The sequence below is a fragment of the Myxine glutinosa genome, chromosome 3, assembly GCF_964187855.1.
Source record: "Myxine glutinosa chromosome 3, kmMyxGlut1.1, whole genome shotgun sequence".
Taxonomy (NCBI): domain Eukaryota; kingdom Metazoa; phylum Chordata; class Myxini; order Myxiniformes; family Myxinidae; genus Myxine; species Myxine glutinosa.
The window spans coordinates 134,082,527-134,110,103 of NC_136263.1; the positions used below are offsets into that span (position 1 = coordinate 134,082,527).

A 27,577-nucleotide genomic window follows, 5' to 3' on the forward strand; every position below is an offset into this window, starting at 1 on the left:
TGCAAATCCTGCCACCAACCGAGTTGAGAGAGGACCCAGTGAGTTGGTACTCATTTTGCCGACCTCGGAAGGATGAATGACAGGCTGTCAACCCCACCTGGCGTTAATCCAACGAGTTTCGAACTCAGTACCTTAGGATCCCAAGCCCGCCGCCCTAACCATTAAGCCAACACCAGGTGATATTCTTTGGTTAAACGTTTAATTGTTAAGGCAAAACGTAGACGTCACTTCCGGTTTGACCTAGTTTTGGCCTTTGGGATGAAAAGTCAAACGGCTCTTAAACTTAAAGGAAGCCTTGAGTCATGTGTATCTCTCCCGATGGAGCTTTCGCAAGTTACTTTCAAATTAACGCGTTTTTCGCATCGTCCGAAGATATGTTACGTCTTTTAAATTGTTTTCATGCCTTGTTGTTCGTTTGACACCAAATTATTTGCAGTAAACGTTTTGAGGTGTACTCTCGTATCATTTAGCCTCGGCTGGTTGTCTTCCTTTTTCATCATCATGGAAAGCAAACACGTATGAAGCGGATATTGTTTCTGGGTGTTTTCGTATACCTGTAACTATAATTTTATTTACGGTGATTTAATCACACAAAGAAGCCATGGTAATGACTAACCGGAAGCGGCAAGCCGCGGGAAAATGATGAAAATTGTACGCCTTCCCTGAGGTAAAACGTGCCCGAAAACAAACACGATGTATAATGTTTATTTCAATGTGATTGTCGTGCGGGGGAAAAAATACAACAAACATTTGCGTTTCCCAAATGAAATTTCAAATCGACCATAGGTTTTTTTTTAAAACTCAGTTCTGAGGCGACGAAGTGGATATGTGATGGATTATTTAATTATTTTGTCAATTCTCTGGTGAAGTTCGGTTGTGTTTGTGATTTGAGGTATTTCCGTGCTCCACGTGTTGTTCACGTCGGGTATAACGTGTATTTATTTATTGTGGGGGAGGTTGCCATGGTTATTTTCCTCGAGTGATGCGTGTACATTGAGTATTGGGATTCGTGTTTCATTTGATTTTTATTTACGTTCCCTCATTGTACGCTGTGTTATAATCATAATGGAGGTACGCTGTGATGAGTTCGAATCCCGGCCCAACTCTTAACTGCCATTCCGGTGTTGCCACCTGCTTAACTGCCAACTGCCATGGAGGCCATGAGGCCCACCAAGCCTGTGCTGTCGTGAACATGTCGAAATGACCATGTTATCCCCACTGCTTGTTGATACCTAACTCTATTTTAAAACTATCACTTGCTCTGCTGTCACTCCCTTTGCATGGGGACTATTTCATGCGTTTACCATTCACTGAGTGAACGACCCTGTGCCTTGCTACTGTCCTCGGCCTCCTCTTCACTCTCAAACTGTGCTCTCTGGTCCTAGGATTGTCCATTCTGCTGAAACGCTCTTCTTTACTTATTCCTTCCATACCCGTCATTATCTTTGCAAACATTTCTATCAGATCCCCTCTTAACCACCTCCTTCAGCTGTGTGTGTGTGTGTTTGATTGTGTGTGTGTGTGTGTGTGTGTGTGTGTGTGTGTGTGTGTGTGTGTGTGTGTGTGTGTGTGTGTGTGTGTTTGATTGATTCATTGATTGTTTGTGTGTGTTTGATTGTGTGTGTTTGATGGAGATGTAGGTGGTGTGGTCGTGCTGGTTGGTAGATTGGTGTATTTAAGGTAAGATGTGAATGATTTAATGATATCATATTATCGAGTTTGTAAGGAAAGTTATAAATACGTATATGATAACACATTAAATCCTATTACGAGTAAAGTTGGAATAAGTGATGTTGCATCGATGGGTTGACTGACTGCCTGGACGCAACTGAGGTTGTGGATCTACTGATGTACCATCTATTGATGTGGATCCATGATCGAGGTTGTGGACCCGCTGTTTGGAGAGGTCCTGGGCTGAAAGGATCGAAACCTTGAGGAAGAACGGTGCCCAGCTGATGATATGTGCAGTCGGGAAACGAGTCAATTGCTTACAGGTTAAGGTTCTTGCTTTAGGTAAGGGAACTATGTTTGAGGTTTACAATTTAAATAAAGTTGAATATGGGATGTTGTGAAATTAACATCATTTACAGCAATCCTTTAAATTATTTATATTTAAGTTTAGGAACAACCGATACTGTACAATTAATTAAATGTGTCTGTGTGTGTTTCTGTGAATAAAAGAGAGAGATAGAATTGTGAGGAACAGAAATGAAAATGTGTGTGTGTGTGTGTGTGTGTGTGTGTGTGTGTGTGTGTGTGCGTGTGTGTGCGTGCGTGCGTGCGTGTCGTTAGTTGTTATCTCCATTTGCAGGTTTCATGAGGTGGAACGGAGTCCTCCCAGGACCCAGAGTATCTACCTCCGCTTCGGTAAGGTATCACGGTTCATTGACCAAGCTGTTCAACTTTTTCGGAGTTTTGTTCCAAGGGCTCTTTTCAGGATCGTCACTGAACCCTGGATTGCCTCCAGTTGACTTAGGCAGTTAAGATCGAAAAATAGGGCATATCGTTCATTTTTTCAGGAAAGCACCAAATTTGGCACAGATGTAGTATGGACCTATACAATTGTTTTCCTGATGGGTGCCCAAAAATTCAGAACCCCTGGTGGCCGCCATATTGAATTTCAACATAACCGCCCTCTGTGACCTATTTCCCTCAATAACTTCTATACTATGAGTGATAACACCACAGTTCCAGTGTCTTACCCCATGTTTTCATGGTCTCTGAATCCAATGGGATCAATTGCATAAAGATTGGCATCCATCATCTTTAATTTCAAGATGGCCACCATGGTGTTTCCATTTTCCTTGAATCTCATAGTATTTTAGGTAAAATTTCAATTCCAAGTGATACACATTGTTTTATTGGTCTCTGATAACAATGGAATGGTATTAATTAATCAAAGTTACACACAGTTGCAATTGTAACTTAAAATATTGTGGGCACTTGAAAGGTGGAGGCTCTCGCACAGACGCGTAGTACTACAAGCACTGTCCATCGCAGTCACACAGTGATGTGCAGGGCAGATTTGCCCTGGAGCATTTACAGTTGCCTTTACAGGCCGACTTACAATGGCAGCTTGTAAGCTCTGAACATGCCTCCTGTATCAGTGGTATTGTTTTAATGGGTTTACCCATTTACCCATTAAACCCATTTAATGGGTTTCTCTCATCTCCTCTTCCTGTTCAGGCTGGAGTTCCCCAAGGCAGTGTTCTGGGCCCTGTGCTTTTTCTGGTCTTCATCAATGATCTCTCTGACTCTCGTGAAAATCCTCTCTATCTCTTTGCTGATGACTCCACTCTCTGCCGCTCCATTCCTCATCCCTCAGATCGGCAGTCTGCAGCGTCCTCACTCTCTGCAGACCTGGACAAAATCACAGACTGGGCAAACAAGTGGAACATGTCTTTCAATCCTGACAAATCTCACACTCTTACGATGTCTCTCCGAAAAGACCGACTGGACAACCCTCCCATCTATTTTCTGAATAATCCTCTCCAAGAAGTTCTGTCACTCAAGCCTTTGGGTCTCACTATCTGCCATGATCTTTCCTGGGAAAACCACATTTCCAAGCTGGCCTCCAAAGCCAGTCGCCGACTGGGCATCCTCCGTCGTGCGAAGTCCTTCCTTGGCACACCTGAGCTCCTCACCACATACAAGGCTTTCATCCGCAGCTCAATGGAATACTGCTCTCCCCTCTGGGCTGGTGCTCCTGCCTCACACCTAGCTCGTCTTCACGCTGTTGAAACCAAAGCGTTCAGAATCATTGGAATCTCCCGCGATGACGCTATCTCCGAGGGCTTTTCACTTACTCACCGCAGGCAGGTTGGTGGTCTTTCCGTCTTCTACCGACTCCTCTCCGGCCTTGCTCCCCCAGCTCTCTCTGGGCTCTGTCCCCCAAATATTCCTGCAGGTCGCACAAGATCTGCCTGCAACCCTCTTATGGTTAAACTGCCAAAATCAAGACTCTCTGCTCACCTTCACTCCTTCATTCCTCTTTTCTCCCACCTCTGGAACAAACTCCCTCACTCTCTTCAATCCCACTCCTCCCTCCAGGTCTTTAAAACGGCTGTTCACCACCATCTCTTATCTTCCCCAATCCAAAACCTTGATCTTTTCTACCCCCGCTAATTTCACCCCAAATCCACTTTTTTGAGGTGACTTTTGTCTTCTTTCCTGGAAGTCCTTGGTGTCCTTGCATTTTATACCTATCCTGCCTCCCCCCAGGCCCTCTGCCTCCCACACATCTCCCGATGTCCCTGCCTTCAAATGTTGTGTTTGTGTGCTTTCTCCCCTTCTCTCCCCATCTTGTCGACCGCTCCCATTTTTATATACTTTGTTTATTTGTTTGTTTGATTTGTTTGTTTGATAAATGTTAGCTCTTTCACGAGCCTCGACTCTGTATACAAAAAATAATAATAAAAATTGTGGTTCAAATTGGTGTCCAAGAAGTCCCTGTTTTCATCCAGCCCCAATCAGCTGGTGATGGAAGTTCTGGGTAGGGCACAAGTGCCTGACTCCATACATTTCCAGCCTGAAAACATGCACGTTTTAGGTGTTGTTCGAATGCGTCTGCTGTTGGGGGAATGTGATAATTGTTCTTGCCTTCTTCGTGAACAGGTGTCGGCGCATGTCATTCACTGTCTTTATCTCGGTAGTCTGGTCATAGAGGATGGCAACATATCTTTGTATGCTCTGTAGTTCCATAGTAATAGCGTCCACAGATGGCCTATAAGCGAGAGCATGAAAGGTCTGCGTGATGCTGGGGTATGCCTCCCAAGCCTTCCAGGCTGTCTTTTTCCCAATTTGGGCAAAAATGACACTGTGTCGCAGCCAGTGAAGGCATGAAATAATGGCAAAGACTCGGACTTCCTGCGGCCAAGGCCGGTGGCAATTTTATGGATGGCAAGGTAGCGGTAGCTTTTACCAGTGCCAATGGCAATCCAGAGTTCCTCCACACCGTGTGACTGGTAGGTAAAGTAGTGTGCTATTGCCAAGACCACAATATCAGAATCTACAGTTCGAATCAATACCCGTTTTCTCCCCTTTTTCACGGCATCCAGGACATTTTTTTGGATTTTTTGAATTTTCTGAATTTTTGGGTGCCCCTCAGAAAAACAATTGTATAGGTCCATACTACATCTGTGCCAAATTTGGTGCTTTCCTGAAAAAATGAACGATGCTTCCTCTTAACTGCCTAACTAGTTGAAGTTGATTTGTGATAATATTCCCGGTGATGGTTTAAAAAAAAAATCTCGGTGAAGTAGTTCTTCATCATTCCTGTTGCTGCAATTGTCACTGATACAATTTTGATGCTCTTCAGCATCCAAGATGTCTTGATCTCATTCCTGGTATTTGGTCATTTTCTTGATTTCTGCATTGTTTAGGTTGTACCAATGCTGTCTTTTCCCTTTAGTTCCTGAGTACAATGTCCGGATGTAATATTTTGTTTTCTATGTTCACACTGGATGGAATTATCAGGTCGTACATGAGCATGATGTCCTCATTTTCAATGATTGTCCTTATTCGTATTTCCACGAGTTTTCTGGAACTGGGACGTTTACATTTTTGCAGACATGCCAATGAATCCCGTTGCATACTTTTTTGTGCCGTTGTGTGTAAAGTTGTTCTGATAGTTTTTTGCATCCCGAGAGCAGGTGACTAGTACTTTCTGTTTCTGTCTTTCAGAATCTACACATGTCCGTCTGGCTCAGTCCCACCATCTTTTATATCCATTGGTGCAGTGTCCTTGATCTTGGGCATTTATTATGATTAGTTTGCTGTCCCAATTGAGCTGACCTCTATTTAGCCATTCCAAGGAGCCTCTTTTGTCTATCCTCACTCTGTCCAATTCTTTTTTGTATTTTCCTGCTCTTTTGTCATTCTCCCAGTTGGTGTATATTTCTTGATATTCCTTTTGTCTTTTTTGCAATTGTTGGAGCTGTATTTGTTGTTGTTTCATTTTCCTGTGTGGCATCTTCTATTCACACCTGTTTTTGGAAATTATTTGCAAGGTGAGTTAGGGATACTTTTTCAGGTTTATTGTGTTCATGTTTGTTTACAAATTGCATCTGATAGTCTGTTGAGCATTTCACATACTTGGCTAGTCCAGCACTTGTCGCTCTGTGCACCTGGTTGAATTCCATCAGGCAGCTCCCTCTTTCTCGTCATGGCAGGTGCAATCTCGGGATGCACTGGTTTTTGTAAAACATTTGTGGATGGTAAGGAGTTTTCTTGTTTTGATGTCTAACTTGTTCATTTCTGATTGGGGCCAGTTTATTATTCCGCAGATATATTGGAACACTATTACTGCGAGCTGGTTTATGGCTTTGATTTTGTTCCTTGTGGAGAGGTATGTTTTCGGGATCAGCTTCGTTCTACGCAGGTATTCTTTGGCGATGGTTTTGCGCATTTTTTGTGACATATTTGGTGGCCCTCTTCTACTCCGAGGTATTTGTATGATGCTTTGTTTTCTAACTGCTATATTGGTGTTTCAAGGTGTGTGTGTGTGTGTGTGTGTGTGTGTGTGTGTGTGTGTGTGTGTGTGTGTGTGTGTGTGTGTGTGTTTCGTTTTGTGTGCATGTCTGTCTGTCTGTGTCGTCATGTCTTTCAGACATGGCTAAACGGATCTTCGTCTGACTTTTCGAGGTTCATCAGTAACCACGAGGGAATGTTGTTGAGGTTGTGGGAATTGGGGAGGGAAGGGATGGAATTGAAAAATGTTTTTTTTTTTTTACATCACTCTTTTGTCCCTCAGCCTTTGTATCTAAGTGAAGGGTAATATTAAATAATCCCCACCCCATTACTTGGTCAGTGTAGGGGAGTGTTTTATGCCCCTACAAAAAATGTAAAAAATGAAATTGGATTTTTTCTAAATTTCAACAGGATTACAACAGCACCAGATAACAACAGGTGCATCTGCTAGCTCTGTGTCTTCTTCAACTGCTACTTGTAGCTGTCTAGCTAAGCCTGGAATAAATCTAGTAATCCTGTCGCGTTCCTGGTGATTAAAATCGTCCAAGGAAACGGATTGCCGAACAAGCTTCAACTCCGAGGCGTTCAGTCAAAATATAGCGGAGAATACGGAGGGGTTGGGGGGAGGGCAAGTGGGGCGAGAAGTCGTAGCGCTTACCTTCATGGATCCCACCAGCAGTCCTCGACCCTGCAATAAATTAACTCGAACAACGCGGAATTAAAATGTACAAAAATAAATAGGGTTATTAAAGAAAATGCCGGTAACAAAGAAAACGCGGTCAAATAGCAATACATTCCTAAATTGGAGCACCCCCACACAGACTCAGTGCACACACAAAGGGAAATATAATGATATAAAAATAATAGGTGTGGTTGGCACTTATCTGCGAGCGGCTCCCGACTCATGTCAGGAATTGTCTCGGGCCCGCATGCGCGCAATCTAGATGCGGCTCCGGCCTTGGCGGGGAGAAGGCCTCAGTCCGCCCTTGTTTGACTATGGGCCACACCTGTTCACTCGCCGTTCCTGCCTGGAAACCCGCGGTTCTCAGTCCGTGGCTCTTCCTCTTCACGACCACCAGCAAGGTGTCGGCACACTATCGCTCACGATGGTGTCCAACAAAAGAAGGGGCAAGATGTCGATGCCGAGAGACAAAATGTCAATGCTAGGAAGTGACCAAAATGCGACCCAAAGTCCAAAACTAGAAGGCGCAAGAGAGCAAATAACGACCGTTCGCTATGGTCTCCAGAACGACAAGGCACAAGAGGGAGTGTCGGCACACGACCTTCCGCTATGGCATCCAGAACGAGAAGAGGCGCAAGAGGAGAAAATGTCGGTCAGAGCGTTCTTTTAACGTCCAAACTCTGACGTCATCTCAACACATCTCCATGTCTGATCCAACCAGTGCGTGCCACCTTACCAGTCCTCAGTGCCAATCAAATCACCGCTATTTGGGCGTGTCTCCATGGAGCTGCCTGTCCTGTGCGCTTACCAAGTCGGTGTAATCAGCAGTAGTGCTTCATGCCTGGCTTCCGGTTAGTTTTTATTGAGTGTATTTAAATGCGCGATTCTGGCTAGGTGTCTAGTGCGGTGTCATAAGGAACAAAGGAATGAATTAGAGGCAACGACACATGGGGTTAATTTACCCATAATCCCTCGCTAATTAACAAGCCCCACCCCTTGTGATGGGGACGAAGATACAAGTTTACCCATGACACGCGGTCTACCGGATTCCTACTTATGGTACATTGAGGTGGTTCTTCTTCTTCACGACAGTCGGAACACACTAATTTATGCACTCTACTTGAACTAAGGTATCCCTATCCCCCCCCCCCCCCCCCACAAACGTAACAATCCTATGCTGAATCCTCTATGGTACCTATATCCTTCCTGAGATGTAGTGACCAAAACTGCACGCGATATTCTAGATGAGGCCTCACAAAAGTCGTGTAGAGTGTTAAAACTAGCTCCTTTTAGGGTTAAAACTACATCGTGCTACCTGCTTACCACCCGTATCTATTACCAACCCCAGATCCTTCTCCTGTGTGACACGCTCCAAGATTGCTCCTTGCCTCATGTAGTCTCTGTTTTCATTATTCTTACCTATCCCCTCACCCACCCACCTCCCGCCCCCCCCCCCCCTTCTCCCCCAAGCCTGGTGTTGGCTGAACGGGTAGAGTGCTAGCTAGCTTGGCATCGTAGGATCCTGGGTCTGGATCCCGGTCGATTGTTGAATTAACGCCAGGGGAGTTGACTCAGCCTGTCATCCTCCTGAGGTCGGCAAATTGAGGACCAGCTTGCTGGTAATTGGGGCACTGCATCAGCGGCACAAACACCCTTCCAGAGTAATGATGCAACCAGAAGCCACAGGCTGCATACGAAGCAACAACAACCTATCCCCAGCACCTTGCATTCCGTTATGTTAAACTGCATTTGTCATTTATTTGCCCATCTATGAAGTATCTAGGCTTTCCTGAATCACATCACCACCTTCTCTGCTATCTACCTCACCTCCACGCTTCGCGTCATCTTCTAAGGTGAAAAATTGTTTATCTTGTACGAACCTTTTTCACAAAAATGATCTTGTCACATTGAAAAAGGAAGATGTAAAGGTCTGGCAGGAATAATAAGAGAAAAGCTGAAATATATTGTTGACCAATGCCAAACAGATAGGCCATCAACATAAAATCGGTATTTTTGTTTTAAGTGTAATGATTACATTAATGCGATTCACATGATGCCCTGTCTCCTAGCAACCGTTGAAATTGGTTTAAAATACCTTGATACTGTTTAAAATGCCTTTAGTCGGTGTAGTATACCACTTTGTTCTACCAGGTGAGCGTTCAGGGTTATTGCCCCTATTTTTCTGTGAAATAACCACATCCCAGTATCCGGCCGTTCATACGTATGTCCGTTAACATTTGACTAAAACATCTAAAAAACTACCGATTATGGACCAAATTTGGTACAGTGCATCAGGACAGCAATGTCCCATAGGGTTGTGCTCTGCACCTATAAAGGGAGGTTTTGTCCCAAATATTGTATTTCATTCAGAAATCTTCTTGGAAACCAACAACTGGATCCAGACCAAAATGACCATGCGTCATCATGACCATGCCCAATCTAACCTTAAGTTGTGCTGCTCATGACCGTATCTCCCCTGGAAAGGGGGCCACGGTCTCCCTTCCCGAATCCCTCATATTCACTAAAACATGTCGTGTCGACCCTGCAGTGAACACCTCAGGGTGACGGATCGCCAAAACGAGCTTTAAACTCTGAGGCATATAAGCCGAACCTGGTGGGATTATCTCTGGCGCGTGGGGGGGAGGACCCACCCCCCCCCCCCCCAAACTCCCCCCGAAACCGTAGCTCCTGCAAGGTTTACTGCAGGCATTACCGTTCCAGCCTTAACACTTACCGACTCACACTTAATTAGCTGATGAAATAAATTAGGAGGGGCTGTGGGAAGCGAGCTGCAGCTAACTTACCTGTTCTCCATACCATTCTACACCCCTTAACAACCATTCAAATATTTACAAATCTTGAATTCCTCGCTTCCTAACTCCTGGGGTGGGAAGAAAATTTCAAACACAAAACCTACCTTAACCACAAAACTTCTTTAAAATGCAGAAATGTTTGTACAACCCCCTTCTAAAGAGCACTTTCCCCGGTGGATGCCACAATGCCCAACGTTACCTGCGGAGCCATCACAATTTCCCCAAATTTCCGCGGACCCTGTCCTTCCGGCACAGGGCAGTGACATGGCTCGGTGAATCTTCCCCCACACATTCACACACATGAACTCCAATAATCAAAACATTCACTCAACCCCCCTGCAAGACCATGGCTTAATTGTCATTACATACAGGTGTGTTCCTCAATTGGGCAGCGGGGAGGTACCATACAACCAGATGGTGGGGGAGCTTCAGGCTGTGGTGCCTGCAGTCCAAAAAGCAAGTACTCGACTTACGACTTCATCACCCCCTCCCTTGATATGCCAAACCGGGAGAAGAATCCTTCAACTAGAACCTGAGCTACCAGCCGGGCTTCCTGGGAAGCACGGTGACAGTGTGTGGCACCTCCAGCCACATCCCCTGCACCGCCTCGTCATCCCCCAGTCCAACCAACTGCAGCCTGTCGGTGCCCAACCACATGTGACCTCGCCCATCGTCTAGTTGGCAGTTGTGTTCCACCAGGAAACTCAATCCCAGGAGACACTGGTCGCACACCTCGGCCACCCCATACCACCACCTTGACCTCTAGACTGCCCAACTCCATCCCTACAACCCCGCATCCCAATATTGGCGCCGTCACCCCCTTAGCCAGTTGAAGGCTCTATCCTAGCAACCTATCAATTTTGTCCCAGCCTCCAACACTTTGGTCTAACACACTCCGATTAATAATGGTGTCACTGGCCCCAGTGTCCACCACAGCTTCACAAAATTCCCCCTCAATTTTGCATCTAACCCTCAGAGTACCCATGCCAATTTTTCCGCCATTTACTACTTTCACCAGAGGAGGGCTCTTCTCCACACTTGCCAGCCGAGCATGGCCCTGTATGCTCGGCTCGTTCTGGTTTCCCAAACAGCCTATAGTGGCTGGACCAGCCCTAGGCGGTGACCCTCTTCCCAGAACCTGTTGTCCTTTTGTGAGGTCCTCTCCTCTCTGGGCTGTGAAGCCTGTTGGGAGGTTAGGGCCTAGGTGGTTCCTGACAATACCACTGCACGTGTCCTCCTCTCCCACACCTAAAACAAGTCCCCCGGAACGGACCCCTCTGAACCCCAGGCGGAGCAACCCTTGCTGTTACGAAAATCGGGCCGCCCTGATGGCGAACCCAGACCACACCGCTGTAACTCACCCGATGCAAATTTACCCCTCATCAAATTTGACAGCTGGTGGCTGATTCCCCTTAACATTCGGGCAATGGCCGATTCTTCCTGCTTGTCTTCCTGATCCCGTACCTCTACCTGCCGTACCGTCACAGGTGACCTCTCTGGCACATGGTTCGACCTCCTTAAAAGGTCAGTCTCGCCGCGCACTCAGCTGATCGGTGCACCGTCAACATTCCCTCTGTTTATAACGTTTAGAACGTCTGCGGCTGGCGTTCGCCAGCAATGGCGAATGTCGCCACCAGATTCCCCATGCGTTCTTGCTCTTCCCAACCATTGAGCTGGGACACGCACTCAAATTGTCAGGAATCCTCTAAAGTCTAAACTCTGACCCATCAAAATACACAAGGGGGCTTGCTTTTCCAGAGGTTCTTTTCCCTGACTCCTCTTTGTCCGAATCCAGCCCAGGGCCAACCCTCCCCCCCCCAACTGGGTATTGAATTTTGGAGCCTCCTGTGCCCAAATGTGGCTCGTGGTGAGGATCCTCTTGGTCACCTTAATCTCATCCTGGAGACTCTTAACGGACCGACTCGCCTTTTCTCGTAGACTCTGAGGGACTCGAGCAACCGCCCCCTTGATGGTATCGTCCCAGGTTTTCAGCCGCTCCTGTAACTTCATTCACTCTATCCCCAATTCAATTCTGACCCCCAACAGGCCTTTACCAACAAACACCTGCTCTTGCTCTGCCATTCGGGCTTCCTGCCCTTTTACCTCCTCAGCCAATTCACCCCCCCATTGTTTAAAGAGGCCCCATTCCTCTACCTGTTGTTGCATTCTGGCATCCACACAGGTCCGATAACCTTTATTGATTTCCTTTATTCTCATTTCCTTTATTGATTCTTGTATTAGTAGCCCCAATTTTGTCTTCCACTTTTCCCCCATTCGGACAGCCCGGTTGTCCCCTCTTCTATTTTTAATGCCATTTCCTCACGTTTTAATTCATATTCTATCCCCATTGCCTTCTCTATTTCCCCAAATGTAGTCTCCAATTTGGTCTCGAATGCCCCAAGTCCCTAATTTTATTGTCCAATCTCCCCTCCATTTTATCAATTCGTTCTCCCAGTTCCTGTTTTATTCCCTCAATTTTTCCCTCCATTCCATCAATTTTGTTTGCCAATTCTCCTTTCAATCCATCAATTTTGGCATTCATTTGTTCTTTCATTTCTCCCATCTGTTCCCCATTTTTATTAATATCCCCTTTAATTTCCATCATTTCTCCCTCCAATCCATTAATTTGTCCCTCCAATCATTCACTGTTGTTATTCATTTCCTCTTTCATTCCAATAATCTGGCCCCCCAATTGTTCACTCATTCCCTTCATTTTACTATTCACCTCCATTAGGGTGCATCAAACGCCCAACTATTTTAAAAAAGATGTTGGATTGATCTGTCCCAAATTTTATTTTGTTCCAATCATAAAATAAAGTTGCTATGCAAAATTTGGTAAGGTTTGGACATCATCTTCTGGGTCCACCTCACCATTTCATATTTTGAGTCGGTGGTATCAGAGTTGGAAATTTGACACGCAGCTGTTTTGAGGCCCATAAATAAAAATGAAAGGATTGACTGATTGCTACATATAATAACTCTTTGTAAAGGTATCATTGTGCTCTGTAGCAATATATCATCATCATAGGGATAAGGATACAATTCATTTATATACAAATAGTCAAAATAATGATTTTTTTCAAAATATGGATATAAAGGTAAATGAAGAGTATTTTTAAAATATAATATATAAATTAAAGAATATCCTGAATGTTGTAGTCATCTTGTCTTTACAGAGATCTTTTAACTAGACAAGATGATTAAAACAATTATTAGGCTATACTCTAATAAAATTGGATAATTGGTTTATTTGTTGTACATAATTATGAAATGACATTATTGTTACTAATACTACCTTTTTCTTTCAGATAAAACAATGGATGGCACAGTAAAGAAAGCATCTGTTGCAACAAGAGAGTCCACCAAGGTGTTTGGTCTTGGAAGTGCCATAACTGAACAAGATTCCCAGATCAATGGCACCAGACTTCCAACTTGTTTACAAGTACTACGTTGTTTCATGTGGCACACGGAAGATGGCAAACTTGAACGACGCTCTCGGTGGGAATCAGCAAAGCTTGTACTGCAGAAAGTGACACCATTTTATGGCAAGGCTAATATTCCTATCATCTCTGAACGCAAGGCTATTGAGAAAATTATCAAACTTGCAGATGATAATTCCAAGCTTAGATCAATCCCTATCAACCGAAGAACAACTCCAGCAAGCATCACAAAGGTGAATCAAATGGAGATGAAATTTATGGAGACATTTCCCTTGTGGCCCAATGATGCTAGTTCTCACATCAAGAATCCTGAAGACTTAGCATTCCTGGAATCTATGAAGACAGATCGCTGTGCAACATTTGGCTGCCAAGATAAACTGTTGGCAGATAAGATGCAGCGTAAAGTGAACCGCGAGGAAAAAGAATCAGAGAGGCGAGCAAGTATGGAGCTGGAGTTCAACATAAATACTACAACCACTGTGTATAATATTAGTGACAGTGATGAAGAAGTAACTCTTGGACCTTCAACAAGCACACCAACAACCTCAAGAAGTCATCATCGTTTAGTTAGACCTGGCACATCAGTTTTCATTCCACATGACATCCTGAAGAGGCCCAGTCTTGTTTCACTGGCAACAAGGATGAAGATGACACCAACCCAACAGGCTGCTTTCACAGAAGCTCTTATTGAAGAAACAGGAGGGGATGTAGCGAAGGTGTCAACATCATATGCTACAGCAGATAAATCAAGACGCAAAATTGGACAGCATATTGCTACTACCTGTAAGGACAAATGGATACCTCCGAAGCTTGCTACGTTGCACTGGGACTCAAAGCTGCTTCCATGCTTAACTAACCAAAACACTTTTGAAGAACGCCTGGCTCTGCTTTTGGGTTCTCAAACTGATATGAAGCTGCTGGGTGTTCCATCCTACAAGCCTGGAACAGACCGTAAATCTGGAGATATAATTGCTCAGCTGACTAATAACCTACTTGAATCATGGAACTGCCAAGAGAATGTTGTCAACTTGACATTTGACACAACTGCATCTAACACCGGCCACATCAGTGCAGCTTGTGTAACAATTCAACAACGGCTTAACAAAGCTCTTCTGTGGTCAGGCTGCAGACACCACATTGGTGAAGTCATTCTTACGCACATTTTTACTGATCTTAAAGTTGAAGCATCTAAGTCACCAGATATCTTCCTCTTCTCAAGGTTTCGCAAGAACTTTGAAATGTTTCCACACACATTCAATGAACCACTTTCACGATTTGATCCATCTCAACTCAATGAAGCAGCAACAAGTTTGACAAGTGACTGGCAAAATAATGTTCTCAGACTCTGTCACACCGAGCAATCTCTAAGACGTGATGATTATTTGGAATTTGTTGATCTGTGTACTGTATTCCTTGATGGTGAAGTAGCTGAACATCAAATAACCTTCAAGCGTCCTGGTGCACTGCATAAAACCAGATGGATGGCGAAGCTCCTCTACTCAATCAAATTATGTCTCTTCGAAAAACAAATCACTGATCTTCCAGCAGGTACAATTACCACAGAAAAACAAGTGCCAAAGATCAGAGAATTTGTCACGTTTGTCACTCTAGTATACAGCTCCTGGTGGATGACATGTACCTCTGTCACCGATGTCCCATGGAATGACCTGCAGCTCATCTCCAAACTGAAACAGTATGAAGCTGTCAATGCTGGAATCTCAAGAAGTGCCCTGAAAGCCTTCAAACGACATCTCTGGTACCTCACAGAAGAGATGGTTCCACTTGCCCTCTTCAGCTCAGTTGTTCCTCATGACCATCGCCGTGCTCTGGCAGACAGACTTCTGGAGGTTCAGCCAGATTTTCCAGTAACCAACCCACAAGGACGGTTTGGTACTGGGTTTGGAAAGCCCAGATTTCCTGATGACTTGACTGAGAAGACCACTCTGGCTGATTTTGTTGGACCAGATTCATGGTACCTATTTCATCATCTGAAGCTTGACTGGGCATTTCTAGTTACCGATGTTCAAGAATGGACTAACTCTGCAGCCTACCAGACATCATGGACTAATGTTGAAGCCTTGAATGTGGTGAATGACTCTGCAGAAAGGGGAGTTAAGCTTAGCTCTGACTTCCTTTCAGCAGCCAGAAGTGAAGACCACTACCAAAATGTGCTACAAGTTGTTGAGCACAACCGCAAGGAGCAACCGAATCTTCGAAAGCGAGCAGCTCAAGACTAAACTGTCAGAAATATCCATGAAAACTACAGTATCTTTGTTTTGTTTCTATTTTCATGTTCATCCATAGTCAGATGTACTCGTATTAAGATGATAAATGCTAAGATTGTGTATATATGATTCTACTGTAATAAAAATTATATCATTCTGGTATCTATAATCTATCTATAATTCCACTAATCTCTGTGTGTGTGTGTGTGTGTGTGTATGTCTGTCTGTGTGTGTGTTTGTTTGTCTGTGACCGCTGTTTCTCGACAACCACGGGTCCGATATACTTGCAACTTGCCAGGTATATTGCTGGGGACCCGAGGATGTGCCTTTTCAAGGTTTCATATTAATCGGACAAGTAGTTAGCGAGCTATGTCCAAAAAACGATTCAACCAATCAGAGAGCAGCGAGCTATCACGTGTGCCGAACGTGGCGAACAGACTCTGCCTCGGACGGCACATTTGAGAGCGTATTCATTTATTTCACGTTGGCAAACTATGTTGGCGTTAAACTATGTTTTAAAACTAAATAAAACTAATTTGCGATTCATCGTAACTGCGATTTGCGACCTTCCGGACAGTGAAGACTTCACTTCCGGCAGCCAATCACAGAACGCGTTGTTGCGAGCCGAGCCGAGCGCGTGCGCCATTACGGTTCGTAATTCGATTTCTTCCGGAGAAAATAATAATTTCTCGATTTCTTATGCGCATTATTTCTCCCAGAGCGAAGGGCGGAAGCGAAGAGCGTTGTTTTTTTTGTTTACGGGCGTACGGGCGGGGTAGAGCGTACGGGTAGCGTTTTTTTTTTTTTTTGGCAAGGAACGGGCACCCACGTACGGGCATGCCCTAGTACATATGATTATACCAATAAAATCATGATTTTGACTATTTGTGTATAAGTGAATTATATCCCTATCCCTATGATGATTTATATATTGCTACAGAGCACAATAATACCTTTCTAAAGAGCTATTGTATGTAGCAATCGGTCAATCCTTTCATTTTTATTTATGGGCCTCAAAACAGCTGCGTGTCAAATTTCTGACTCTGATACTACCGACTCAAAATCTAATTTGCTGAGGTGGACCCAGAAGATGATATCAAAACCTTACCAAATTTTGCATAGGAACTTTATTTTATGACTGGAACAAAATAAAATTGGGGACAGATTGTTTTCTTGACATAGGGGCGTTTGATGCACCCTAAGCCCTCCATGAATAATTTAAACATGGCCTGGAAACCCATCTGGTCTGTTCCCTGCATCTCAGAATCCGGCATTACGGGGGAGGGAGTTCGAACGTTCGGGACGGGGGAGGTTCCAGCATATAGGTTCCCTCATATAAATCTACCCCCAGCCCGCTTCCTTGCGCTTCAGAACCTTCTAGCTGCTCCTCCATTTTGTACACATCCGCCATTACGTGTCACTTGATTTATCTCAGAAACAAAAAAAAGAATTTAAATTTAGCGACACGCTGCCTTGCACTCTTTCCTGACACCAATCAACTTGGAATTTGGACACCCCGGTCACTACGATCACCTCCCCCTTGATGAGAGAAAGGCGACCGTTTAAAATTTTGAGTCCAAATGCTGAGTGCATTTTCCACTCAGTGGGTGTCGCACTCTCACTATCTGACACCAATTTATTTTTTATTTTTTTCAGTGTTCAAATCCCTCTCTTCGACAACAGTTGTCGAGGTATCAGAAAGTTTGTATCCCATTCCTGAACACCAGTTGTCGTGTCGACCCTGTAGTGAACGCCTCAGAGTGACAGATGGCCAAAACGAGCTTTAAACTCCGAGGTGTATAAGCCGAACCTGGCGGGATTATCTCTGGTGCGCACGCGGGGGAGGACCAGAGGCCTTACCTGAACGGATGAGAAATGCATGGGGTTTTATTCAACCTTTGTGGGTTCGACCCACAAACGTAACAATATTTTCCTGACAAACTACGTGACCGATATGGACCAAATTTGGTACGATACATCAGAACAGTAAGGTCTCATGGGGTTGTTCTCTCCATCTGGATCCGTCGTTTCACCTCAAATTCAGGCAATTATTATTTTTTTAAATCTCAGAATCCGTGGGGAAATAGCCGTCAGTCTCCCACGGGGCTATTTTTAACCATGGTTCCCAAGAGAAAAAACTGTTGCTAGTGGAAAAAAATGATGAGGAAAGTGATGTCTGACACAGAAAGTGAAGGTTTGGGATAAACTTGGTTGAGGCGACAGTGCAGCGTCACTGGGCCGACATTATGACGTTCATGAGTCCAGTATTTTCTGAGTAAAGAAATGCCCTGAAAACCTATGGGGTAGTGAATGATCTGGTTTTGTGCCACGCACGAAGTTGACTCCAGTAAAGCGCTCCAGTGCATGACGCGTGAGTTTATCGGTGAGTGGACTGAGCCCAGAACCCAACCTACTTTTCCCCAGAGGCCTTTCATCTTATTTTATGCAGATTTGGTTTCTGCAAAATTTTCCAGGAATGTAGCCGCCCCGTTAAACAAGGGTTTACGATAGGCTATAGCAAAAGATTACACCACACAAACATCCATCTGAAGGACATTAAGCTGAAGCACCTGTCTGTCTACGCTGAGTGTTCGCGGGCGGCTGGACGTTAAAGATTCCTCGGTGTCTTTCATGAAAAGTAGGCAATTTATCGGCGGGAAAAAAAAAAAAAAAAAGGTGGGAATAATTGGGGTCGTTACAGAAGAAGAAAAAGAAAAGATTGTTGTGCTCTTTTCCAATCACGGTTAAATGCTGTTTGGCATTGTGTTATATTAGTGCAAGTTGCAGTTTCAAGCGTCGAACACCATTTTGTCATTTAATCCAACCATATTTGTGCTCTTATTGGTCCCCTACCGGTTTCACTGGAGTCGACTGAAGGTTTGCTCTCGTCTGTCCACTCCCCCTGTGGGTTTCCAGACTTTTTTTTCCCATGCCCTTTAACAATGAAACTTGGTCCATGGATTTATTATATTAAGTTACAGAAACTTAAACTTATCTTATTTTGCCTACCTAAAACAATTTGGCCTACTTTGGTTCTCAATTGCTGAGTGCTTGGAACAAGAACATTCATTGGGACCTAGAGGGGACATGTACTGCAAAGCAATTCTCCCTCTTGTTTACTCTTGTACCGAATAACAGTTTGTCACATCCACGTGTCCCCTATCCCAAATGTCGGTCAATATCCCATCTCTCCACTCATTGCTGCTCAGCCATTGAACGAAAAGCAGATTAGCATTTGTACACTTGTAATATAATAAATTGTATATTTATTGTGATGTTGCAGTTTTTCTCTCTTTGGATTTGCATGTTTTACTCGATGCCGTTGTTACGACGACGGTTCAAATTTGACCTGGACTTTTGATTGCATTCGGGAGTTTTTGCTCGTATTGGTACAGGCTGCCCTTATTTTAAGGTTTTATTTTATTTACGGAAAAAGTCTCGTTGAAATTTGATTGATCTTCATAGCATTATTCACTGCACCATTATTGTAATTGTATGAAAATAAATCTGGTATTAATTGACGTGTTAACTTTTCCCTTAAACCCTGTTCTCCAGAAGATTCGTTACATCTTGTGCATCCAGTCTGCTGTCAGAAGAGGATTTGGAGAGGGACTTTCGATTGGAGAGGAGAAGTAGAGATTGGGAAGCCCAAACAGAAGTATCTATCTCACCATGCATTCTGACTCTGATTCCCATTCGCCACATGGCCCTGGCACCCCCCGCCTTGCTGTCCCAAACTTCTTTGAAATTCCCGGGAATAGTTTCTCAACCAAGAGGAACGGACGAACTCCACGTTATGTTCCTCCCCCTACCCCAATCAAAAGCTCCGTTAGTTCATCACGAATATTACCCCGAACACATAGACACTGGGAAACCCCGTTAGCACAGGCTGTGTCGTTCAGAGAAGATGGAGGAGAACTGAAAGAACTGTTAAATTCAAAAAGGGTGACGCCAACGGGCAGTGTGAGGACGTTAGAACATTCTGAATCCAGTGGCTCCATGTCTTTGCCACTGGGGAACGACACTTGTAATGAAAGTGCTGGATCTGCCACTTCATATTTCTACCAGTGTTTTGAGGTATGTTTTGGGAAGGAAATGGTTGGTTTTGATCTTGGGATTGGGATGGTGGGATTGGGATGGTTGGTGGGATTTGACCCCCACCTTGAATGTTCCCACTATAGTGGTTGCTGTTAATTATTTTTTAGAGATCCCTCCACCAGATCCACCTCCAGAGATCCTTTCGTTTCCTTATGGATCAACATAAAAAACGGTCATCCAAAAAGTTTTAGGAATGAGCATAGGTCCGGGTAAAGTAAAATCTTGCGTACCGGATATGTGGAAATTAATGAATGTGCAAAAACAACCCCTTGCATCCAAAGCGACGTTGGAAAAAGAATCCCTCGTGTCCATTACCTGGAATGTTATAGACCAGAATTCAAGAATATTATTTTGTCCTACAAACATTCGCTCCATGGGAGCTGTTGGGTGGTGGGTGAAGGAGTGAGGGGAATGGTGCTGGATGGTAAGTTTGTGACTTGTACAACTTCCGGGAGTTTGATATGAATTTTTTTAGCGATTTGTGTATTTTTGTTCTTCTTGAGATAAAATAATATGAAAATGTAAACATCTGAAAGACTGTACTTAAAAGTTCAGATGCTGCCTAGGTAAATATGAAGCGGGTATTTTTCACAAGTTTGATACCACGTATGTACCAAAATCTCCAGCAGTTCAACTCTTAGGTTCTTCTTCCATTCGTGAATCTCTTTTTAGCTGATTCAAAACTCCACTACTGCTCTTAAGTATTTTTGGTTCACTAGTTATCAAACAGAGTGACCACTATATTCGTCATGGGTGTGTATCTGTCTGTGTGTCTGTCTCTGTCTGTCTGTCCGCAGCATAACTACCCGATGATATCATCTGATCTTGATGAAACTTGGGTGGGGGGTTGATATCATGATCTAGTTGTGTACTGCCTAGAGTGGGCGTATTGCGCCCATTGTGGGCAGAGCCACGCCGGAAAAAGATGTCTTTTTAGGGGGTAATCAATTTCAAGCTACATCTTCTCCGAGGGAGTTGGTGGAATCTGACAGGGGTTTCGGTATTTGGTTAGGCCAATGTCATGTATCTAGCCCCACAGAGCTCGATTTTTCATTTTCGCCCCAAGGTCAAGGTCACAAGGTCATGAAATTTAGAAAAGGTTTCATTATTTTATTTATTTTATTTTATTTATTTTTATTATTTATTTTTTATTATTTATTTATTTATTTATTTATTTTTATTTTATTTATTTATTTTTATTTTATTTTATTATTTTTATTTTTATTTTATTTGATGGTTTTATTACATTGTTCGCTTCCTGATAGGGTGAAATGTCATACATGATGTTATATTATCACATACATCATGAAATACAAGTTTTCCAACAAATTTCAGAATCTTCGACCTTTGACCTTTGAAGTTCACAAAGGTCAAATTTTCAAAGTTGTCGGAATCGAACCGAATTTTCGGTATTGTGTAGCTAACTAACTTCATAACTGAATATACATTATTTTCTATCTCATTTCAAGGTCGGTAACCTTCGTTTTGACATTTCCAGGCCAGCACCACACACAATTACGTACAGCTGGCTCTTAAAGGCCTGCGCACGCAGTGCATTGGGGCCCTTTGTAAATAGGCATGTACACCGCATGTCGGGGGCCGACACCTGCCACGTGGGCCCCCGACCCCCCAGTCCGGGCCTGTTTCGGTTATAGTCCGTCCTTTGTCATTGAATACAGCTCGCTCGTGAATCATCGTCGTCTCCTGACTTGTTATTATTAATTTTCTATATCCTTTAAAACTTTTTTTAAATTTCAATTGAATGATACACTGTACATGAACACTGTAGAATACAAATCACCTTCTTGACACTTCCAAAAAACCTCCGTTTAGCAGCACTTGAACGAAATATTACACCATTTTACGCCATCTTGACCAATCAAATGTGCCACTCGTGCTCAGACTTGGGGAATATCGAGATTCAGGCAAAATGGTGGCTCGTAGGAAATATCGATTGTGCTCAAATGCAAAGCAAGAGTTGAAAGGATCCTTCCTACATTTTTTTTCTCAAGACTGCATGGGGTAAGGTGTTCTATAGTCAATTTATTGAATAGTGAATACAACAAGCATACACAACCTGCCAGTTCAAATGTGTACGGAACAGTTTGAGTGATGTTTGAAGTTTTGTTCAGTATTTAACATGTCCACCTTCTCTTTCGATTAACGTTCGTGATCCCGTTACCCGCGCAGCAGGAGACGGGTTTTTGCCATCACTTGTGGGTCTGTCTGTGTCTGTCCGTCCAGGTCGTAACCTTTTAACCATTTGAGTTTTTCTCATGAAATTTTAAACAAAGCTTTAGTATGATAAATTAATCAAATTTGATTAGTTAATTTGGTCAAAATAAATGTCAAAGGTCAGCATGAACCTGCAGTGAAATTTGATTGACGGTTTTGTAAATCACCCTTCGTCACATGAAATTGTCAATTTTCATCCGATTGACATCACATTTTAAGAATTTGCATATGGGGTCAATGAATTGGTTCACCAACAAAAGCTACAAGCCGATTTATTTTTCGTTATTGTTATTCAAAAGGTAAAAGTTCCATGAAACTGTCAATTTTCATCCGATTGACGACATTTCAATTTGAGCAGGGGTTGCATATTGGGTCATTGAAGCCTATTGCTTTTGAGATGGTCAATGTCACCTAAAATCGTCCAAATTTTTTTTTTTGTGTGTTTTTATGCCTTCGTTGCTGCTCTACGTTCAGTTCATTACTCCCATAAATCATAACACTTCTCACACATGCAGCATACACCCTTCCCTTCAGCTTCAACGACACTCCCCTCCTCGTCAGCACGCCACTCAGTTCCCGAAACTTCTTCCATGCACATCTCACTCCAGCAACCGGTGCCGAGTCTGATCCACCTTCTCCATTAAGCATGTCTCCTAGGTAGCAAAATGTTTTCACACCTTCCAGCTTCACACCGTCTCCAAGATCCAACTCAACATTTCCTCCATCTGCAGCTCCCTCTGTGCAGACCCTCTCAGACCACGACATTTTTGATGAACCCACTCAGCGCACATTGTACATTGAATGGAGTTCACGCCGACATCCTTGCTGCACACAGCACACTGCCACTTCCCAGTTCTTTCCACCTCACCACATGCTTTACCACTTGCCATCATCTTCTTCTTTCCGATATTCACCTTCAGACCTTTTGCCTCCATACATTCCTTCCACTTGTTCATCTTCTCCTTCAGTGCATCCATACTCCCCGCAATCAACACCAGATCATCTGCATACAACAACTCCCATGGTAACCCTCCTTTACATTCCGAGCCAGCAACGCAATCACAGCTACAAATAGTATTGGACTTAGTACCGACCCCTGATGCACTCCCACCTTCACTTCAAACTCACCACTGTTCCCGTCCTTAGTCCTTACAGCTGTGCGTGCTCTTTTGTACATTGCCCTCACTACTCTGATCAACCATTCCTCCACACCTAACTTCCTCATGCCCATGTCACTACTTCGCGTGGATCCCTATCGAATGCTTTCTCCAGATCAACAAACCCAAGCAACAACTTCTTCCTCTTCTCCATGTACTTCTCCTGCAACTGTCTTACAATAAAAAGCACGTCTGTAGTTCCTCTTTCTGGCATAAATCCAAACTGCATTTCGTCGATCTTCACTTTCTTCCTTATTCTCTTCTCCAACATCCTTTCCAATACCTTCATTCCATGCTCTAATAACTTTATCGTTCTTTACGAGCCACAGTCCAGAGGATCACCTTGCCCCTTGTATAGAGGGACGAGGGTACTCAGTTCCCAATCCACTGGAATGCGGCCTTCTTTCACCACCAGATTACAGCTCTCTGTCATTCTCTTCACACCCCAACTTCCCACTGCTTTCAACATATCTCCCACAACTCCAGTCGGCCCTCCCACTTTTCTACTCTTCATTGCTTTTATCGCTTCCTCAACTTTCTTCTCAGTTATCTTCTCCTCTGGTCCTAAAACTAGATTACTCTCTATGTTGCCATCCCATTCATTCTCTGCATTCAACAGCATTTTCATATATCTCTTCCATCTTCCTATAATTCCATCTGGGTCGACAACGATTTGTCCCACTTCATCCTTCAAGCAACTCACCCCCATCACATCACACCTCTCTTTTGCTATCTGCTTTGCAATCCTGAATACCGCTATCTGACCCTCTTCTGAATCCAAGCGTTCTCCGAACATTTTCCTACATGTGCCCCCTGCGCCTTTGCCACCTCTTTCTTTGCAGCCATCTTGGCTGCCTTACAACTTTCATGCTCTGCCTCTTCTGCCCCCGTACCCTTCACCTTCTGCCACTCCTTGAACTTCTTCCTCTCCTGGTCAATACTCTTTCCAACTTCATCATCCCACCACCATGTTTCCGAGTGCCTCGGTGGTCCTTTTGTCCATCCATATACCTCACCAACGGCTCCCAACAGACGATCTTTCATTGACATCCAACCACTTTCAAGCTCAACCACATCATGCTCTACCAGTCTACCATACTCAGCCTCCCTTTTAATGCCTCCCTCACTGTCACCTCTTTCAACCTCCACACCTTCATTCTCAGTTTGTACTTCACCCGCCGAGCTCTCCTCGCACCTTTCACCCTTGTGTCGCAGCCATCTTGAATAGAAAAACGAACCTCATCTGATCAACAGGAAACTTCACAAACGTGATCTCCTACCCATACATATGCAGAGTGTACATTTCTAAAGGTCATATACATGTGGTGTGGCAGCACGTGTCACGTGCACGTATTACGTATCACGTGGTGTGGCAGCCATATTAGCTTGAAAGCCGATATTTAAAAAATTCCCTTCTCTGAAACCGCTTCTCCGATCGATGTGAAACCTGTCATGCCTGGTGGTGAAAATGTGATGCTTGAAAACAGCTAAAGGGATTAAAATCAAACTTGTTTATTTTTAGGACGGTGAACGAGGGCATCTACCCATTGTGGGACTTTGCGAAGGCATATTGCCGACGCAGTCGCATTGCTCTAGTTTTTTTTCCTGTTTTTGTCATGTTTCACATATGGAAGAAGAAGTGGTCTGAATACAAAGTGGACAGGGTCGGGCTTTGTATTTTCAGATGCTTTGTAATTTCCTTTTTTGTTCATGAATTCCTTGATCCCAAAAAAAACAAAACCAAAAGTCTAACCGGGCTTGTAAAATATTATAAACCACAAACACATATGATTAACTTTTTAAGCAGCCGTTAATGCTGTTTATAGCATTAAACAAAGAAATTTTGAGGAATCCCGACATCCATGAGGTAAGTTTTACTTACAGAACTGAGCCGAGATCTACTGTAATCTATGTACCCCACAAGGGTTAGAGGTATGCTCATTTACCAAGCAGCTAGCTGACGCATGCCAAGCCAGCCATTCCTTAAGGGTTTTGAATGGTGTGCTTGCTCGAATGCTGAAACCACTTGGCGATCTCTCCACAAGAGACTTGGTAAATGAACACACCTAATGTTCTTGAGACCCGACCATAGATCGACTGTAATCTATATACCCCAAAGAGGAATTGCCCTTCCTGCCATTCCCGTAATGAGCGGGTGTACATTAAAATGTTGGTCTGTGGACTCAGCCGTCGTAATGACATCATAGACGTAATGACGTAACGGACACAAAACTGATATATTTTGACTTCCAGTAAGTTTGCAGTCACTACGAAGGGGTTTGTGTTATGATTAGATTTACTATAATATTAATGTTACGTTATCATTATTTCGAAAATTATATTAGCATTAAGAAACCGAGGCCAATTCCCTACTTCCTCGGTTATTAATATTAGTGCCGAACACTGCTCATCATTGATCATGAACCATACACCGCTTCAATCCATTAACTTTCCATTCACGACATTGGGATTAAAGTGTTATGGTTATATTTACTTTCTTCTTCTTATTATTATTATTACAAAAACGATACTACTGAAACGATACACTACTGGATTAAGAAACCTGGGCTTAATTTGTCCGATGCGGTCCGAAGATTAGTCATAAGGCCTCAGGCCTATATGTACCGTACCGTATTGTTGGAAGAGCCGTAACGTCTATGCTTTCGATATTTGATGATCATATTAACAATCGGTTTGTTTGTGTTTCACACTGAATGAAAAATGTAAAGGTAGACCATGGCGATTGTGATATATGACAGGTTCGACGATATGCTCGGCATGAATGACATATAAATCAAAATGGCGGAGTGTGGAGAGTCAGCCGCGTATGCCGTAATGACATCAGACGTTATCACATCTCCCTGTCATGTGACCATATCCTCAGCTCTAATTGGTATATGTTTGAGGGGACATACATACATACGGACGGACAAACGCTGTTCTAGACGGCTTCACCCGATGGGCTGCGCCGTAAAAATGTTGCGTTCCCCAAAAAATTGAATTGGCTGTTGTGGACCCATTTCTTGGCCCCCAAGATTTTAAGGACCTGTGGTGTATTTGTTTGTGGAGTTTCGTGATTTACAGTGTTTATGCCATGCAGTCCTCGAATGAGCTACAAGATCGCATCACGAATACTGTTCAGGGCATATCTCATGCCATCTGTGCAAACGTTGACAATTTTGTTGAATGTCTCTAGACATGTACTGAAAGACATGGACATGTTGAGTACTAAAAAAAATAAAATATGAATGAACGTTTTAAGGCCATTTTCCCTGCTAGAGCGGGGGTTAGCCTTGCGGGCCCCATGACAATCATGATTCCCATGTTGAGTACTAAACAAAACATAAAATGTTACTCTGACTGTTCTATGTTCCCGTGGCAAACTTTTGCTTTTATTCAAACAATCAAAACATTGGTACATATTTAAGGGACACCCTGTATATTGGAGTAGCAATTGCACGCATTGTACAGTATCTTAAATCAGATTTTATTATTCGGTGCTTTATAAATGCAACATTTGATAAAAGTGTTATGTATACTCCTCATACATTCAGGTTCTATCACCTCTCGGCTCTGGCTCTTTTGGTGATGTGTTTAAAGTAAGGTGTCGAGCGGACGGCCTGCGATACGCTGTCAAGAGAAGCCAATGCAAATACCGTGGCGAGAGAGATCGCAAACGTAAACTCAACGAAGTCTTCAAGCATGAAAATGTCCCACAGCATCCAAATCTGCTACGCTTCTACCGAGCCTGGGAAGAACGGCAGAGGCTTTACATACAGGTGATATGCTCTTCTCGTGTTGCCATTCTCCTCTAAATTTCATTTTTCTGTTATTTCTCTTCATTATATCTTTTATTGTGATATTCCCATTTGCAGACAGAGCTCTGCTTGTGCAGCCTGCAACAGTGGAGTGAAGGTGGCTTTTCATCTGGTCACCTGTCCTGGTGGACTGGGAGCGAGCGTGAGGCCTGGCGGGTGCTGGTAGATCTTTTGCGGGGGCTTTCTTGCCTTCATGCTCTTGGCTTCACACACCTGGATGTTAAGCCAGCCAACATCTTCCTCGGCGATGATGGAAATTTCAGAATTGGGGACTTTGGGCTGATGGTGGACACCTCTCAGGTATGCATGGCTGTTAATTTTGAATGTTGCTTGATCTGTTTGTACAGTTGAACCTAATTTTGGAAGGACGAATTACCTTTACATCTGTCGTTTGCATACTCTCGGGTACTTTCCGAACAACGATCGGAGCACAAATTACAAACTAGACTGTTCCCGAGCACAAACTCCAGTCAGGTGCCAATGTATTGTTGAAATATTATTGTCAGGCATTGCATGTCCAATTTCAGAGAATAATGCCTGACCAAAAATGCCTGGAAACCAAAAATAAAACTCGACAGAAAAGACGTCCTAAATAGGTTTAAAATAAATTCCATGGTCAACCAGTTAAAGTTAACTTTCCT

At 43.6% G+C, this 27,577-nt stretch overlaps 1 protein-coding gene across 4 annotated transcripts in view; it reads left to right on the forward strand.

The window, feature by feature from the left end:
• The first annotated feature begins 498 nt into the window (after window positions 1-498).
• PKMYT1 (protein kinase, membrane associated tyrosine/threonine 1) overlaps window positions 499-27,577 on the forward strand; it is a 169,077-nt gene continuing 141,998 nt past the window's right edge. The window contains exons 1-5 of one of the 4 annotated variants that reach the window (XM_078774583.1): window positions 610-667; window positions 2,293-2,367; window positions 19,184-19,705; window positions 26,673-26,897; window positions 26,994-27,236. In XM_078774583.1, the coding sequence (XP_078630709.1) occupies window positions 19,301-19,705; window positions 26,673-26,897; window positions 26,994-27,236 (873 nt within the window). In that variant the 5' untranslated portion in view covers window positions 610-667; window positions 2,293-2,367; window positions 19,184-19,300. Of the gene's footprint in view, window positions 668-2,275; window positions 2,368-19,183; window positions 19,706-26,672; window positions 26,898-26,993; window positions 27,237-27,577 lie in introns of those variants that run through there. The other 3 variants (XM_078774582.1, XM_078774584.1, XM_078774581.1) reach the window with 3 other exon arrangements.